Genomic DNA, 18,708 nt, shown 5'->3' on the forward strand with positions numbered 1-18,708 from the left:
GTCTTATCTGTTGTCCTATATGATCTTAAGTATGCTCCCTCTAATTTTCCCATCCCTCTCTGTCTCCCCTCCTGGAGGACCTAGGACCATGCCTCAGGATTACCTGGCCTGGCGACTCTTGGCTGTCCCCATCCCCAGTTCACCTTGCCGTGCTGCTGCTCCAGTTTCTGCTGTTCTGCCTGCAGCTATGGAACCCTGACCAGTTCACTGGACGTGCTACCTTGACCTGCTGTTTTGACCCTCTTTCTCCCTTTCTACCGTACCTTCTGTCTCAAGCTCTGAATGCTCGGCTATGAAAAGCCAACTGACATTTACTTCTGAGGTGCTGACCCTCTATAATCACTATGATTATTATTTGACCCTGCTGGTCATCTATGAATGTTTGAACATCTTGAAGAAGGATAGGTTTCTTCCTAGGTTCCTGCCTTTCTAGGGAGTATTTCCAAACCACAGTGCTTCTACATCTGCATTGCTTGCTCTTTGGGTTTTTAGGCTGGGTTTCTGTATGATGAAGTAAAAAGGGCTTTATAAATACATTTCATTGATTGATCTAGGGCTACTTAAGACAGAGCTTTTCAAAACCAAAGTGTAGATTTAATACAATTTTATTTTGCAATTATCTTTGTTCTTTATGCAGGTAATATGATTTTTGTGATGTCTTTTCAAAGTCTAGAATATTTCCTGCTGTTCACAGGCGACTGGTCATTTCAAGTAATTACATATACCTATTTATTCTTGAAGAATGTCTTAGGCATTATTAGTCCATTGTTTTTAGTCATATATACTGGAAAAAACTACAGTGAGGGAAAAAAGTATTTGATCCCCTGCTGATTTTGTACGTTTGCCCACTGACAAAGAAATGATCAGTCTATAATTTTAATGGTAGGTTTATTTGAACAATGAGAGACAGAATAACAAAAAAGAAAAGAAAAATGCATGTAAAAAATGTTATAAATTGATTTGCATTTTAATGAGGGAAAAAAGTATTTGACCCCTCTGCAAAACATGACTTAGTACTTGGTGACAAAACCCTTGTTGGCAATCACAGAGGTCAGACATTTCTTGTAGTTGGCCACCAGGTTTGCACACATCTCAGGAGGGATTTTGTCCCACTCCTCTTTGCAGATCTTCTCCAAGTCATTAAGGTTTCGAGGCTGACGTTTGTCAACTCGAACCTTCAGCTCCCTCCACAGATTTTCTATGGGATTAAGGTCTGGAGACTGGCTCAGCCACTCCAGGACCTTAATGTGCTTCTTCTTGGGCCACTCCTTTGTTGCCTTGGCCGTGTGTTTTGGGTCATTGTCATGCTGGAATACCCATCCACGACCCATTTTCAATGCCCTGGCTGAGGGAAGGAGGTTCTCACCCAAGATTTGACGGTACATGGCCCCGTCCATCGACCCTTTGATGCGGTGAAGTTGTCCTGTCCCCTTGGCAGAAAAACACCCCCAAAGCATGTTTCCACCTCCATGTTTGACGGTGGGGATGGTGTTCTTGGGGTCATAGGCAGCATTCCTCCTCCTCCAAACACGGCGAGTTGAGTTGATGCCAAAGAGCTCCATTTTGGTCTCATCTGACCACAACACTTTCACCTAGTTGTCCTCTGAATCATTTAGATGTTCATTGGCAAACTTCAGACAGGCATGTATATGTGCTTTTTTGAGCAGGGGGAACTTGCGGGCGTTGCAGAATTTCAGTCCTTCACGGCGTAGTGTGTTACCAATTGTTTTCTTGGTGACTATGGTCCCAGCTGCCTTGAGATCATTGACAAGATCCTCCCATGTAGTTCTGGACATAGACCCACCCACTTGGGAGCCAGGCCCAGCCAATCAGAATGAGGACATAGACCCACCCACTTGGGAGCCAGGCCCAGCCAATCAGAATGAGTTTATCCCCACAAAAGGCCTTTATTACAGACAGAAATACTCCTGTTTTATCAGCTGGTCTCAGACGATCCCGCAGGTGAAGAAGCCAGATGTGGAGGTCCTTAGCTGGTGTGGTTACACATAGTCTGTGGTTGTCAGGCCGGTTGGATATTCTGCCAAATTCTCTAAAACAACATTGGAGGCAGCGGATGGTAGAGAAATTAACATTACATTCTCTGGCAACAGCTCTTGTGGAAATTCCTGCAGGCAGCATGCCAATTGCACACTCCCTCAGAACAAGACATCTGTGGCATTGTGCTGTGTGATAAAATTGCACCTTTCAGTGTCCTTTTATTGGCCCCAGCACAAAGTGCACCTGTGTAATGATCATGCTGTTTAACAAAAGGGTGCACAAAATGAGACTTTTTCAATACACTCAAAAAACATATTTAAGATATTTTATTTCAGCTCAAGAAACATGGGACCAACACTTTACATGTTGCATCTTATTTTTGTTCAGTATAAGTGTTTGTAAACAATTTGTAGTTTAAATAAGATTAAAACTACCATGCCAATCTCAGACTATCAATCCTTGCATCCAGCTCGCTGTGAATTTGAGAATGGTTACATTTCCTCAGCCCCATCCCTCAATTAACCAAACAAAGCGGCAGGGGCAGGCTGTTGAAATGGCAGGTTGCGGCTTTAAATGAATTCACCTTTATTAGCTACATTTGTGATTTCTGACTAAAGACATTAGGGAATACGATGGCTTGCTAATTTTTTTTAAAGTCAGGCTTGATTTAAAACATCTGATAACCCCTTTTGTTCGATGAGGAGAAAAAAAGTCACGTTGATGTACTTTTACTTAATACAATAACTCCTTGAAACATTGAGAAAGGCCTTTTATTCAACCATACATCCAAATAAAGAACATGGGTACATATAAGACCACAGAAAAACAAGAAAGCAATTTCCAGAGTAATGAACCAAATTTTTAAGCCAAAGAATTACTCTGTCCTAAAAAGATTTTGGTTGTGAGAACAACCACTCACTAACCAGGTGGCCATCCAACCTTTTTATGTGAGTAAAGTACGTTGGATAAAAAAAATTAAAAATCACAACAGTCCAGATGGAAACAACAAATAGTGTCGGTAAACTTTCCAAATGTCAACAAAACACAATAAACTAGACAAGGTGGGAACTTTGTGTTTCTGGAAAATTAATTACATGAGAAATGGCAGTGGAAACACCTTCATACTCTAAATGTTGATATAATAACCCTCATAGCAAAGTAAACTTGGAGTCACGTGATGGTAACATCTCTAGTTGGAAATTGCGCATTTCGTTTTAGAATATTTGCATGAAAATCTGTCACCAATTGGATAAAAACCGAGCTACTGTGATAACGAGAAACTTAATTTAATTTGTGCCACTTCATCCAACATAAGGGACAGTACATTGACTTAAGAATTTAAAAAAAGTAAAATCTACTCTAGAAAAAGTGTCTAAAATGCATTGAGAACAGGAGAATTCTGGGATATATCCAATAGCTGGGACAATCTTTAAATGTGTCCACTATTTGGGGCAAACAAAATAATCAGACACTTCGAATCTGGGGCTCATGGCATAGTTATATCTGTTGACTTAATTGTCACCAAGTTATCAAGAGTCCACGCAGCATAAGACTCATTATTATATGGTGCTGTAATAGAAACTAGGCAGTCATTGCTTCTTGCCCTTGCTGGGTTTGGCCAATAGGGCAGGATCAATGTCCTCTGCAGAAAGCCCTACGGTGGAGAAAAGGCGAGCAGCGCGCTCGGACAGGGTTCCCCCACACTTCATCCCCCGTGCAATCAGTTCCGCCTTTAGCCTGTCCAACCCCAAAGTCTCCAACTCCTTGTCTGAGTGCACTGCCTGGAGGTCTAAGGGTGCATCTTCACACTGCATACCAGGGGAGAAACACACAAGTTAATCTTTAAAAGTAACTGTTCATTACACTATTCTATTTTGCATGACTGCAATTAGTCTTGTTGCAAAGTCCTTTCGTGGTGCATTGTGAGCCATTAAACATCTTTGGTCATCCCAACTTCTCATTTGCATTATGGTCACAAGGAAAGCTGCTTAAATTCTGGGATGACCTTCCCTGTGGCTCAGTTGGTAGAGCATGGTGTTTGTAACGCCAGGGTGGTGGGTTCGATTCCCACGGGGGGCCAGTACAAAACATTTTTTTTTTAAATACATGAAATGGATGCATTCACTACTGTAAGTCGCTCTGGATAAGAGCGTCTGCTAAATGACTCAAATGTAAATGTAATGACCCAGAACAACGAAGGAGCAAGTATGGATAATGAAAATGTAAAACATTAAATAATGAACTAACAAGGCCCAAGAGGACAAATCTTGAGTGGAACATTAAGAAACTCACAGCGGCTTGGTTGACGCTACTCTGAGCTACGCCTAGATTGTCGGTCTTCGGGAATGTTTCTTCTGTGGGGACCACCTCCTTCTGCTCCCCACTACCACCCGAAGCTGCTGCCTCTGCTTGAGATCGTGTCTGCACCTCTGCTGGGCTCTCTGGAGAGCTGGGTCCTGAGATGGAGTTGCTGCTTGCGCTAGGCGCTTCTGAAGTTGCTGTTTGTTCCGCTCTGCTCTGAGAGGCTGATGTGTGAGCTGATGTTGCTCCCTTTACGGGACAATCGGGTACCCCTGAACCTGAAGCAGATGTGGAGGGCGAGTTCCCGCTTTCGCTTGCATCATCGTCATCCTCAGAGCTGTCCAGGTCATCCAGGCCACCAACACCTGTCCTGTAATAGCCAAAACATTCCACTATCAGTTTTGTCCCCATGCCATTTTTTTGGCATGTTTTAATTTTTTTAAGAGTCTGCAAAGATTATTATTATATATTTATTTTTTTACAAAAATGTTAAACCAAGATGACAAAGCTCATTCACCAAAAGCATTTCTTCTTGCTTTTCCCTTGGCCTTTGTTTGGAGGTGGTTTTTTGCGTTTTGGTGCCTCGTCTACTTTCACTAGTCCGCTGGAAGAGGCTTGCATTCCTAAAAAAACAGACCGTTACTCATCCTTGAATTAGTTTTATGGAACAAACAGCTCTATACATTAATCATTTTCCACAGCACAGATCATTAAGAAACGTATATACAGCACCAGTCAAAAGTTTGGATACGCACTCTTTCAATGGTTTTTCTTTATGTTTACTATTTTCTACATGGTAGAATAATAGTGAAGACAACAAAACTATGAAATAACATATGGAATCATATAGTAACCAAAAAAGTGTTACACAAATCAAAATATATTTTATATTTGAGATTCAAATAGCCACCCTTGGCCTTGACAGCTTTGCAAACGCTTGGCATTCTCTCAAAATGTTTTTCCAACAATCTTGAAGGAGTTCCCACATATGCTGAGCACTTGTAGGCTGCTTTTCCTTCACTCTGTGGTGCAATTCATCCCAAACCATCTCAGTTGGGTTGAAGTCAGGTGATTGTGGAGGCTAGGCCATCTGATGCAACACTCCATCACTATCCTTCTTGGTAAAATAGCACTTACGCAGCCTAAAGGTGTGTTGGGTCATTGTCCTGTTGAAAAACAAATGATATTCCCACTAATCCCAAACCAGATGGGATGGCGTATCGCTGCAGAATACTGTGGTAGCCATGCTGGTTAAGCGTGCCTTGAATTCTAAATAAATCACAGACAGTGTCACCAGCAAAGCAACCCCACACCATAACACCTCCTCCTCCATGCTTTACAGTGGGAAATACACATACAGAGGTCACCCGTTCACCGACACTGCAACTCACAAAGACACGGCCATTGGAACCAAAAATCTCCAATTTGGACTCATCAGACCAGTCTAATGTCCATTGCTCACGTTTCTTGGCCCAAGCAAGTCTCTTCATATTATTGGTGTCCTTTAGTAGTGGTTTATTCGCAGAAATTCAACCATGAAGGCCTAATTCACAGTCTCCTCTGAACAGTTGACGTTGAAATGGGTCTGTTACTTGAATTCTGTGAAGCACTTATTTGGGCTGCAATTTCTGAGGCTGGTAACTAATGAACTTACCCTCTGCAGCAGAGGTTAACTCTGGGTCTTCCATTCCTGTGGCGGTCCTCATGAAAGCCAGTTTCATGATAGTGCTTGATGGTTTTTGTGACTGCACTTGAAGAAACCTTCAAAGTTCTTGAAATAATGTAGTGACGCCTGAGATGCAGCGCCTTAGACCGCTACGCCACTCGGGAGCCATAATACGGAGTTGGTCTTTTACCAACTAGGGCTATCTTCTGTAAAGCCCCACCCTACCTTGTCACAACACAACTGATTGGCTCAAATGTATTAAGGAAAAAAATTCCACAAATGAACTTTTAACAAGGCACACCTTAATTGAAACGCATTACAGGTGACTACCTCATGAAGTTGGTTGACAGAATGCCTAGAGTGTGCAAAGATGTCAAGGCAAAGGGTGGCTACTTAAACAAATCAAAATATATTTTAGATGTTAGATTTTTCAAACACTTTTTGGATTACTACATGATCACATATGTTATTTCATAGCTTTGATGTCTTCACTATTATTATACAATGTAGAAATAGTAAAAATAAAGATAAACCCTTGAATGAGTAGGTGTTCTAAAACTTGTGCCCGGAAGTATATATATAAATATATCTCTATAAAAATTACACCAGGAGCTCTGCACTGTTTGGCCCTGTGCAGCTTCCGTGTCTCTCAGAGGGGTTGGGTGAAAAACAGACATTACCATTCTTACAAATGGACAATAAACATACTATTCTACCATTTCATTCTAAATATCCAATTGAAATTCGTGCCTTTTAAAACAGAGTCTTCCAGGCGTTCTGAGAGATCGTGGCACTGCTGCTCATAGTCTGGGTCTGTAAAGTGATGCTTGGGCTCGGCCAGCTTCCTCTGCAGTCTCTCCAGACGCCTTTGCTCTTTCTCTGCCTCACGGTCTGCCTGCTTCTTAAGCCACTCTGCCATCCTGAAGACACACACAATGACTACATTTTCATTACCTATTTATTCATGCAATTTATCCATTCCATTGTACCAAAAGTGCAAACTGACGATCAAATCCACCAGGTGAGCTTCATCAAAAACACCTATTTAGAAAAATACTTCAAAATACCAGATAAAATTGAGTCTGTGGGTGACTAACTTACTCTTTCTCATGGTTGACATCTCTTAGTCTCCTTCCGCTTAGGTCTCTGCAGGCTTCGCGGTTTGTGGTCTTCTCAATTTGTGCCCCAAGAGCTCTAAGCATAGACCCAAAGCCTGCCAGTTACAAATAACGGAACAGTTAGTTAATCATTTACTCACTTATTCAGAATAATGTAAGCAACATTTCACACCTGTCCACTAACTTTAGGCTTAACAGTAAATTATCATTTTCTTAAGTAGCTAGCTAACCATCTAGATAGAAGTTATAGTAATGAACCTGTTACTGTAAGTCTAAGGGACAAGAAGACTAATAACTACTTAGTTACCTCCTTTCCCTCCACAGAGACGAGGCTCCAGTCGATACACCGCTCCAGCCTGCAATTTCTCATCAAGCTCTGATAGTCGTCCATTATTCTTGACATAGAGATCCGATGACGGGATTCCCTGAAAACGATAGAAGAAACGTTAGGCAAGTAGCTAGCTAGTAGGGACGTAATGATTGAACAATACACATCGGTCCCCGGTTCAAATGTTTAAGATATGAGTGCGGTTGGTCTTCAGAACTCCAAACCGATCCAAATGTAGCATAGGCCAGGAAATCGATTCAAACGTTACGAATCATCTGTCCCAATTTTTTCCCCTCAAATTACTTTCAACCTTTGGAAAATAAATAATATTTTGTAACAACTGCGTTCTCTCCTTCAGTGTAGAACTAAGCATTTAATTGTGTTGACAGTCATTGAGCTACAACCCCATGCAATATCAGTAGCCTAGTCAAATCGCACACTGTATGCAGCTTTGAGCGCTGACTAATGAGAGGTAGGCTTATTCCTGATCTGGCACATCTATGCGTCACCTTTAGCATTCAAATGTTTGTAAAATGGATTGAGCAATAATAGGCTTTATTAGATGAATATATCATTTGCTAGGTTATTTTATCAAACGTGCTGTTACCGGAATAAATGTAGCCAAAGCTACCGCAGGAGACAACTCATCTGGATACACACGATGATCTGAGATTACATTCGATTTTATTTTGATTGTTCAGGTTCACCATCAGCAATAGTTTCACTTGAAAACAGAGTGTGTGTGCATATGCATTCAGAAAGTGGCGCAGCGGCCTAAGGCACTGCATCTCAGTGCAAGAGGCTTCACTACAGTCCCTGGTTCAAATCCAGGCTGTATCACATCGAGCCGTGATTGGGAGTCCCATAGGGTGGCGCACAATTGGCCCAGCGTCGTCCGGGTTTGGCCGTCATTGTAAATAAGAATTTGTTCTTAACTGACTTGCCTAGTTAAATAAAGGTCACATTTTTTTAAAGTATTCAGAGAGACCTTGACTTTTTCCACAATTTGTTACACAATTTGCCTTACTCTAAAAAAAAATTCAAAAAATTAAATGTATTCCCCTCCATCTACACAAAATACTGCATTATGACAAAGTAAAAACTGGATTTTAGAAATGTTTGCAAATTTATTAAAAATAAACACTAAAATATCACATTTACATAAGTTTCAGACCCATTACTTTACTTTGTTGAAGCACCTTTGGCAGCGATTACAGACTCGAGTCTTCTTGGGTATGACTTCTTTAGCTATCCGCACTGCTTGGTTGAAGCAGGAGAAGAGAAGCTAACTCAAGTGTGTCAAAACTTCCAAACGGTCTAAACCGTTTGATGAGATGGGGGTGAAATCCAAATTCATGCCATTTATTCATTGGCTTTGTCTTCGCTATTTTTTTAAAGATAAATATTGATATATTACTAGCTCTAACACTTTAAATCTGATGGTGATTTCAGCTGAAAAATCAAGAAAAAGAGTAAATCCATCATTTATCAGATCCCTATATTCAAGCAAGTCTTGGACCAAGCGTATGTTGTTCTACTTGGGCTTTGACAGATTTTTGCGTTTCATCTGTACACAAGAGATTAACAAAAATAAACAACTGAACCAGCACTTGCATCCCCCCCTTTCTAGCTCTGACTAATGATAGCTACTTTGAGGAAAATGTTAATTTATATGCATGTGATATGTGGTTGTCCCCCCTAGCTATTTTAAGATTAAAGCACTAACTGTAAATCACTCTGGATTACAGCATCTGCTAAATCAGGGGTTCTCAAACTTTTTCAATTGGGGCCCCCCACTTCCAGCATTGGGTAACATCCCACGCCCACGTCTATTTCTACCTGCAAAAACACTATCCATGACACAAACCGTTCACACCCCTCTTGTTGGTGGAGAGAATTTTGCAGAGTTAAAGCTTATTTCCAGAAATTCTACACATTGTCATGAGGCGCACAAAAAAGTGAAGTTTTTAAGCTACTTTCTTTTTGCAATTCTATACATTTTGCTATATCTAATGTGCATTCATGCAATATTTGAGTGACTAAAAAAATATCAACAATATCTATGGGCAAAAAAAAAACGACAAAAAAAACCTGCTGACATAGGCTAGTTGATCTGGACATTTCTGACAAGTTATAAATAGCTATCTAAAAATGTATGCAATGACAAACATGACAAGAGGACCTGATGGTGACTACTCAATTTCGAAATTGCACATTCTCCTATGACAACTTTCAAGACTACGTTTAAAGCCGGACGGAGTACTTCATAAACCCACCAGAAAAAGTTTGGGAACCATGTGCTAAATGACTAAAATGTAGAGAAATGTTTCGTTATTGAATCGCATCGGAGCCCATCTAACGTTAAATGCGTATCGAATCGTCTTGAAAGGGAAAGACGCACATCCCCACTAGTATTAGTACTGCCAGTACTAGCTAGTTAGTTATAAAAAATAAATAAAAAACAGCGCAGAATAGCATAGTAGAAAATACTACGTATGTTCATATCCTGGTTGGCATGTTTGTTAAACTAGATAGCTAGCTAGCTTCCGCTAATAACATTACCGCATTAGTTATCTAGCTACCAGTAGCTAGCTTGTTGGATGTGGAACCTATGAAGTAATATTTCAGTTTAATTGATCATTTTGATACTAACCTTTTCTTTCGTAAAAATATCAACTAGATCACGAACAGATGCTCCAGTAGGAAAATAAGCATTGCAAAAATTAAGAAGTGGACCAGAAAGAAACAACTCCATGATGTTGCCAAAGAGAGCACATAAATGTAAGAATACTTTGTAGAGCTACCACCGGATATTTACGCTGACGTCAAAATGTTTTATGCTACGGAAGCAGAAGGGCTTAAAAAAAAGAGAGAGCTTTTTAAGTAACGTGACGATGTAGCGTTTATTAAGGGCTTTGTTTTTTATACTAATTTTGCCACCATAAATGTAAGGAGTTTGTTATTTTTATACAGTAAGAATTGGATTATTGTGGGATTCCTTCCTTTTTTATTTAAATGTAACACAAATAAAACACCCATCGTCCTTTGCGGCAGACACCAACATGGCAGCTTTGTGCAAGGTCGTGTCAGGTTTGAGGACTGGCACATGTGTGTTTCCAAAACGAGCAATTGATATTTGCAAGTCGTTATACAGCACAGATAGCGGGGAAACATCGGAAGGAAAAGCGATGGAAGAAACGCAAAAACCAGCAGCCGACAAGGTGAAAAGTGGCTTCGCTGCAGCATATGAACAACACACAGACCTTCAGCAGAGACAAAATCAGACGGGAACTACTGTCAGACTTGGGTCAACAAGAAATGAAAAATCATTTGCGTCATTGCTACGAAATTCTCCTCTCATGCAGATGGGACCAGCAAAGGACAAAATGGTAATCGGGAAGATTTTTCACATAATCAAAGACGATTTGTACATTGACTTTGGTGCCAAGTTCCATTGTGTATGTAAACGACCGACAGTGGATGGAGAGAAGTACCAGAGGGGGAGCAGGGTACGTCTGCGTCTTGAGGACCTCGAGCTCACATCTCGCTTCCTGGGTGCGAACACCGACACAACACTATTAGAAGCAGATGCCTTTCTTCTTGGACTGATCGAGAGCAAGGACGCAAAGACCAAAGAGTAGAACAGCATTGACTCCGACCCATAGACCTGCCCCAGCAGAGGACAGTTTTTCTTGTTGACGTCACTATTCCCACTGTCATTTGTAACTGAGGGCTTGAACAATAAATGTATCCAAATGTAATGTTTCTGTTTTATCTTCAGAAATCTGCTACATCCATGTTCAATGGTCATTTCATTTACCCATTTATTCTGGAAGTCATTAAATGCCTCATGCTTAATAACAGTCATGTATCATCATAACCCAAAAGATAAGGTTGTAGCTTTCAAATGTTTAATCAAGATCTCATGGACTGTTAGTCCTTGCATGTCAATGTATGAATATGAAAGTGATTACATTTCTCCAGTCCCACCCTACTTCTCAGCAAACCAAGTGTTGGGGTAGCGCTTGATCATGACTCTTAAGTTTCATTACATTATACTATAAGTCATTGGACGAATGTTTCATCTGTAGGGGAGAGTTCTTTATAGATCCCAGACGCTCGGTCTGCACATTAACATGCATCGCTTGCGGTACGGTTTTGGAAGCTAATGGACCTTATCTTTCATATCAACGATAAATAATAATAAATAAAAAAAGGTTACATTCATACACAACTTGTTTGCATTAGGGATTATAACTATACATTAACCATGTTCTTAATCATCTTTAGAAAACGAATAACTCAAAAGTTACATGATCAGTCAGTTTTTATTCAGTGACATTCTAAGCAGAATTAAAATGTGCAGTTCAGCATACACCTCAAAGTTGCTTTTTACCTTGTCACATTTTGAGGAGTCCCTTTCCTACATTTAGAGTTTTGGTTGAAAGTACCCTCACCAATTTTTAGACTAAAATTGCCATCTTCAGAAAAAGATTAGTTATATTTTTGTCTTTAACTGATGTAGTTTACTGTACTGAGGTATCCTAAAGACTAAGGCATCAGTACAATTTACAGTTCATTAGCAGCCTATAGCTCTACATACTGTCTATAATCCAAGATCCTGCGAATGGTAGACAAAAAATACATAATGTCACAGAGTATGATGTCATCATCTCTTATTACAGACTAGCATTTGAATTTGATGGTTAAACAAAAGAGAGGAAAACCTAAGAGGTTTGGAATGGAACTTAAAAAATACCTTGCCATTGTATAATGCGTGCAGTGATTTATATGCAGCGACTCCCTTAGGTTGTCCTCTACTATGGGAGTGTATGTGTCCTCTTCTACAGCATACAAGATCACCATACACTTCAACCACACATGGTCATATACAGCTACTGTGAGAGACAAAGACAGAGTGGATAAGGTTATGTTTTTCATAGTGAATCAGTGATTAAAAGACACATAGCATTGAAATTCAAATGGTCTCACCTTTGTGATATTCATTTCAGCAGTTCCAGTGCCTTCTCTATCCAACTCCTGGAAGGCATCTGTGAAAATAAGGGGAAATATATATTTTTTGAATTGTGCTTTAACACTATCTATAATTAAGGCCATGACCTTTCTTGACCATCTGACCAATGACATCTTTAACATGTAATTCGATTGAAGGCACCACTGCAGGCACCCCCTCCCCCCCACCTTCCCCCCAGTCTAACGAGTCAAATATCACATTAGGGTCTAATTATTAACAACTTTAAAGTAGAAGTGTGGAGTTTGGACACAATGAACAAGACTGTTAACGAAACATCTCTGTGGAAGTATTTCCCTGCTTGCTGTTTACAAATGAAAAATAACTATTGTTGAAACATTTTTTGTTATCTTTGGTAGCAGAAGTAATATAAATGACCCAGTTAAAGAAGAGTGCATGTACAATTCACATGCATAGAAGCTTAAAGGGATACTTTGGGATTTTGGCAATGAGGCCATGTCACGTCCTGACCAGTATAAGGGGTTATTGGTTATTGTAGTTTGGTCAGGACGTGGCAGGGAGTATTTGTTTTATGTGGTTCGGGGTTTATGGGATATGTATTTATGTAAGAGGGGTGTTTGATTTATGTGTTCCGGGGGTTTTTGGGTAATGTTCTTGTTTTGTATTTCTATGTTGGCCTGGTATGGCTCTCAATCAGGAACAGCTGTACATCGTTGTTGCTGATTGAGAGTCATACTTAAGTAGCCCTGTTTTCACCTGTCCCTTTGTGGGAAGTTGTGATTGCATAGCTGTGTTTAGCCTGTAATCCTGTTCGTACGTTTTCTTGTTTTGTTTTCTTAAGTGTTCAAAATAAATATATAATGAGCACTCAACCCGCTGCGCATTGGTCCACTTACTACGACGACCGTTACAGGCCATTTATCTACTTTCCCAGAGTTGGATGAACTTGTGGATACCATTTTTATGTCTCTGTGTCCAGTATGAAGGAAGGTAGAGGTAGTTTTGGGAGCCAATACTAACTAGCGTTATCACAAAGACTAAGTCTATGGGTATTTGCTAGCATGCTCATAGTCAAAATCCAGAAGTATTCCTTTAATGTGTGATAAGTAGAATATCAATGGAAATGATTAAGGTATGAAGATGTGATGAATGACTGTAAGCTTCAGAGGGCACTACATCAATGTCTTGGTGCTGGAGGACAGAACTACCAGTACAGACAGAAGTCAAAAACCTCTCCTGGTCCTAGTTATGAAATGATCATGTGAATTCAATCCCAAAATCACAGTCCAGAAACAATCGCTGGCCTAGCCCTCACCCCCTTTTGCAGATTTAAAAGAATCAGATATGTATGCAAAATGGGGATAATGGCTCCACTAACCATTCCAATTAGGCATAGGGGAGCTTACATATATCCAAAACCTTCAGAACTGGAGTTACACTCCGGTAACTATCGGCTAACTTTGTTCTATGTCGTGGAGCTCCGCCCCACAGGGGAGCTCTGCTTCAATTGGTTTACCCCGCCTAGGCAGCGACTAGCCTGAGAAACAATTATGCACAAACACGCAGCCAATAGGAGTACAGGTGTCCATATATAATGGGACGATTCCCCTCATTTAGACTCCCATTATCTTCAGCGACAGGACTGGACTGGACTGGACAGAAGAAGAAGAAGAAGAAGAAGAAGAAGAAGAAGAAGAAGAAGAAGAAGCCTATACAGAAGAGAGAAGATTCAGGACGAAACCACCGTCGACTTCCTGGTATCGACGTCGTTCTTCATGAGCACACTTTTTCCACTCCCAAAAGCTCTTTTAAGTGCTCAGAGTCGCTGCTCCACTATGGCGGCAACGAACCCACACTACTTATGTTTCGTGTGTTTGGGTTCACAGTACGCTCAGGGCGGTTTCACAGACCCCCCGGAATGCCCTAGCTGCAACCTCCTTTCTTTAAAGGAGAGGAGACAGCGGTGGGCATTTTTCAGGGGAGATTTCCCGACCGAAGCTGAAATGACCCCTCTCCCTAGGGGGAGCGCGGGGAATTTCACCTCCTTGGGCGAGGAAGAGACGGGCTCTGAATTTTCAGCAGCCCCCTCTTACGCAACGGCCTCTCTGCGCTCTGATTTTACAGGGCTCATTGAGCGGGCTGCGAGCCGTCTAGACATTGCACTGCCCCCCATTCCACCCAACACGGAGGTGGATATGATGGTGGGCGGCCTTTACTCTAGACCGAGACGGGCGGCTGTGCTTTTAGCACCTGCCATGCCCTCACTGGCAAAATATGTGGAGGTTGCATGGGAGGCGCCTTTAAAGGCCAGGGCGCCGGCGAAGGCGTACATCCCATTCACCAGAGTGGACGGAGCACGGCCTCAGGAGATCCCTAGGCTCGAGGACGCTCTGGCAGCGTACCTTGTCCCAGGTTCGAGCTCCTGGCCGTCATCCAGGAAACCCACATTACCTACGACTAAGGACAGACTCACAGCCCAGCTGGCAGGGAAGTCCTTCGCTCTAGGTGTTCAAGCTGTAGCAGCAGCTAATAATATTGCCCTCCTGGCCGCCTCTCTGTCCCGTCTCACCACGGGTAAGACTGCGTTGTCGGGAGAGGAGATAGAGGAAGCGTCGAGGATTTCCGGCGCCATCCTCCATCTCACTCAGGCGTTGGCTGTATGCGCGGGGACGTCCATGGCCACTTCGGTGGTCGTGGAACGACACCTCTGGCTGTCTATGACGGCTATGAAGAAGACCGACAAAGCCGCCCTGTTGAACGCCCCCATCTCTGACAGCGGCCTCTTTGGAGCCGCCGTCAAAGATGCGACGGTGCGTTTTGGCCTGCCAATGGCAGGAGGGTCTAGAGCGGATTCAAAAGAGCCTCCTCGCTCCACCGTCTCCAGTAGACATGGGTCTAGAGCCAGATGGAGAGCCCGTCGAGCGGCAGCACCCGATGCACCTGGAGCGGGCCCCGCCTCTCCGGCAGCACCAGAGAAAGCAGCTTCTCCACCAGCGAGAGAGGTCTTCATTTCGTCACCCTGGCGACCTAGGGGCAGCCAGAAGAGACGGCGACCCTGACGGGATGAGGGGGAGAGAGCGCAGCATCCGGTGTGACAGCGCCCACTGTTCTTCCCCCAACCCTGCAAAGGGATGGAGGAGCCAATATGTCAGTTGTTAATAAAGAATGTGTTCCATTTGACTTCGTCACAAGAGAACCTCTTTTCCATAACAAACTTGAGACCGTTAAGGTTCCTTCTTTCTCTATCTCTCTTCCTCTCACCACCCTGTGTCTAGCACAGTCCACAATGAGTACGTAGCTGATTACACACAGGAGGACGTTGTGAGTGGGAATGACATGAGGGCAGCAAAGCGGACGCTCTTGATGAGCCGCCATGCTATACCTCATAAAAGCTTTGTACCACACACCTTCAGGAGTAATGTGGTTAAAGGTTTAAAGAACAGCTCCATGTTGGGCCGATGACGCTATCGCTGTTGGGAGACCGCACACTAACACAGGCGGGCGCCTCAGTGTAGCTCAGACTCGTGCTGCGTTCATGGGCGTCTGGAACCACAGGTTACATGTATAACCAAAGTGTCGGCGCCTCCGTTTCTCACAGAACCCGCCAAAAAAATACATAATGTCACAGAGTATGATGTCATCATCTCTTATTACAGACTAGCATCTGAATTTGATGGTTAAACAAAAGAGAGGAAAACCTAAGAGGTTTGGAATGGAACTTAAAAAATACAGGCATTTCTTGCACAACGGTATGCCCTGAAAGCCTTGACATTGTATAATGCGTGCAGTGATTTATATGCAGCGACTCCCTTAGTAGAGCATTTCATTTTCATCACGTGTAATTGGCCAGGTTAATGCAATTCCCAAGTTATTGAGCAGTGGCAACAAGGTATTTGTTGTGGTGATTCAAAAGTAGGGAGTAGTAGTTTCTTTGGGGTTGTTTGAGATGATGCAAGCCTTAGTTGGGTGCACTGAGATGCTTTGGAGGCACTTTGAGGCTATGGTTGTCCTCTACTATGGGAGTGTATGTGTCCTCTTCTACAGCATACAAGATCACCATACACTTCAACCACACATGGTCATATACAGCTACTGTGAGAGACAAAGACAGAGTGGATAAGGTTATGTTTTTCATAGTGAATCAGTGATTAAAAGACACATAGCATTGAAATTCAAATGGTCTCACCTCTGTGATATTCATTTCAGCAGTTCCAGTGCCTTCTCTATCCAACTCCTGGAAGCCCTCTGTGAAAATAAGGGGAAATATATATTTTTTGAATTGTGCTTTAACACTATCTATAATTAAGGCCATGAACTTTTCTTGACCATCTGACCAATGACATCTTTAACCTGTAATTCGATTGAAGGCACCACTGCAGGCACCCCCCTCCCCCCCACCTTCCCCCCAGTCTAACGAGTCAAATATCACATTAGGGTCTAATTATTAACAACTTTAAAGTAGAAGTCTGGAGTTTGGACACAATGAACAAGACTGTTAACGAAACATCTCTGTGGAAGTATTTCCCTGCTTGCTGTTTACAAATGAAAAATAACTATTGTTGAAACATTTTTTGTTATCTTTGGTAGCAGAATAATATAAATGACCCAGTTAAAGAAGAGTGCATGGAAAATTCACATGCATAGAAGCTTAAAGGGATACTTTGGGATTTTGGCAATGATGCCATTTATCTACTTCCCCAGAGTTGGATGAACTTGTGGATACCATTTTTATGTCTCTGTGTCCAGTATAAAGGAAGGTAGAGGTAGTTTTGTGAGCCAATACTAACTAGCGTTATCACAAAGACTAAGTCTATGGGTATTTGCTAGCATGCTCATAGTCAAAATCCAGAAGTATTCCTTTAATGTGTGATAAGTAGAATATTAATGGAAATGATTAAGGTATGAAGATGTGATGAATGACTGTAAGCTTCCGAGGACATTACATCCATTTCTTGGTGCTGGAGGACAGAACAACCAGTACAGACAGAAGCCAAGAATTTCTCCTGGTCCTAGTTATGAAATGATCATGTGAATTCAATCACAAAATTACAGTCCAGAAACAATCACTGGCCTAGCCCTCACCCCCCTTTGCAGATTTAAAAGATCCAGATATGTATGCAAAAGACTTAATGGTTCTCGCCCCATCAGCAGAGCTGGCGATCGCACACACGACACAGACAGTGATTCATCTCACACGTCTGAGGTTCGCTGTGAATTGGGAAAAGAGCGCGCCTTGGCCCAGTCATCGGATTGTCTACCTGGGGTCACAGCTAGACACTGACTATGAAGGCTCGGATTTCGGATCCTCGGCGGGCTGCCTTGTCGCAAGCCCTACAAAAGTTTTATCCGAATCACATGGTGACGGGGTATTCCGTCATGACACTTTTGGGTCTGATGTCATCTGGCCACACTGTGGTTCCGCTGGGACTTCTGCACATGCGCAGAACACAGCGATGGTTTGCTCAACTACGACTAGACTCAGTGAGGCATCGTCATCGGTTGTTGGTAGTTCCCCTCTCGCTCAGAGCGGACCTGAACTATTGGAGAGACCCATGCGTCCTGACGAAAGGGGTTCCAATAGGCAGTGTCCTCCTACATTCCAGTGTTTACAGACGCTTGTCTGACTGGATGGGGAGGGACATGCCAGGCTCGGGCGTTCGGAGGTGTGTCCCCTCCCTCGGGACGCCCCATCAACCTCCTAGAGTTGGAGACAGATTCAGACCTGGTTCAGACCCACTTTGTGTCTAGCCAACGGTGGCACGACGTGTTGGTCTGGTTGGACAACAGAACCACAATAGCCTACATACATCGCCAAGGATTCAGGTCTCTGCACTCCACCGGCTGGCGGAGGAATTGCGGCTATGGGCTCACGAGAACCTTCGCTCGTTGACAGCAACACACATTCCAGGCTATCAGAACGTCGGAGCAGACCTCATGTCTCGTGGGGGTCCCGGAGACAAGTGGCATCTGCACCCTGACGTTGTTCTCCAAATATGGGAACGGTTCGGGAGAGCCGAGGTGTACCTGTTTGCATCACGTGTAAACACGCAATGTCCCCTTGGTTTTCCCTACAAGGCCAGGACGAACCTCCACTAGGGATAGATGCTCCAACCGTGTCCAGATGTTCTCCTGTACGCATTCTCCCACTGCTAGCCCGCGTGAGAACAGGAGGGCTGTCAATCATATTGATAGCCCCGATCACCCAGGGGCTCTGAGGTACACAGAGATGACTCAAATGTTGATTGCGCCATCATGGCCATAATATTATTGTTGATGGTTTAAAAAAATAAGTCACATTCATGTA

The 18,708-nt window shown here is 42.7% G+C and overlaps 2 protein-coding genes across 2 annotated transcripts; one reads left to right on the forward strand and one right to left on the reverse strand.

Moving 5' to 3' along the window:
• Positions 1–2,750: 2,750 nt before the first annotated feature.
• Positions 2,751–10,250, reverse strand: LOC115208451 (replication stress response regulator SDE2). Its single transcript, XM_029776518.1, has 7 exons — positions 10,065–10,250; positions 7,391–7,508; positions 7,067–7,178; positions 6,716–6,885; positions 4,817–4,922; positions 4,291–4,669; positions 2,751–3,806 (listed from the first exon to the last, which is right to left on the reverse strand). Exons 1-7 carry the CDS (start codon positions 10,164–10,166, stop codon positions 3,588–3,590), a joined length of 1,206 nt encoding a protein of 401 aa, XP_029632378.1. The 5' UTR covers positions 10,167–10,250; the 3' UTR covers positions 2,751–3,587.
• A 191-nt stretch (positions 10,251–10,441) lies between these two features.
• Positions 10,442–11,172, forward strand: mrps28 (mitochondrial ribosomal protein S28). Its single transcript, XM_029776519.1, has one exon. The coding sequence runs from the start codon at positions 10,474–10,476 to the stop codon at positions 11,050–11,052; it is 579 nt and encodes a 192-aa protein (XP_029632379.1). The 5' UTR covers positions 10,442–10,473; the 3' UTR covers positions 11,053–11,172.
• Positions 11,173–18,708: the final 7,536 nt, after the last annotated feature.

Source organism: Salmo trutta, chromosome 14 (assembly GCF_901001165.1).
Source record: "Salmo trutta chromosome 14, fSalTru1.1, whole genome shotgun sequence".
NCBI lineage: Eukaryota > Metazoa > Chordata > Actinopteri > Salmoniformes > Salmonidae > Salmo > Salmo trutta.

Coding starts and splice junctions, on each gene's coding strand:
- LOC115208451 (XM_029776518.1), bottom strand. CDS start 10,166: ATGGAGTTGTTTCTTTCTGGTCCACTTCTTAATTTTTGCAATGCTTAT. Junction 7,509..10,064: donor ATATTTTTACGAAAGAAAAG/GTTAGTATCAAA, acceptor TATCGTTTTCAG/GGAATCCCGTCATCGGATCT. Junction 6,886..7,066: donor GATGTCAACCATGAGAAAGA/GTAAGTTAGTCA, acceptor GTGTGTCTTCAG/GATGGCAGAGTGGCTTAAGA.
- mrps28 (XM_029776519.1), top strand. CDS start 10,474: ATGGCAGCTTTGTGCAAGGTCGTGTCAGGTTTGAGGACTGGCACATGT.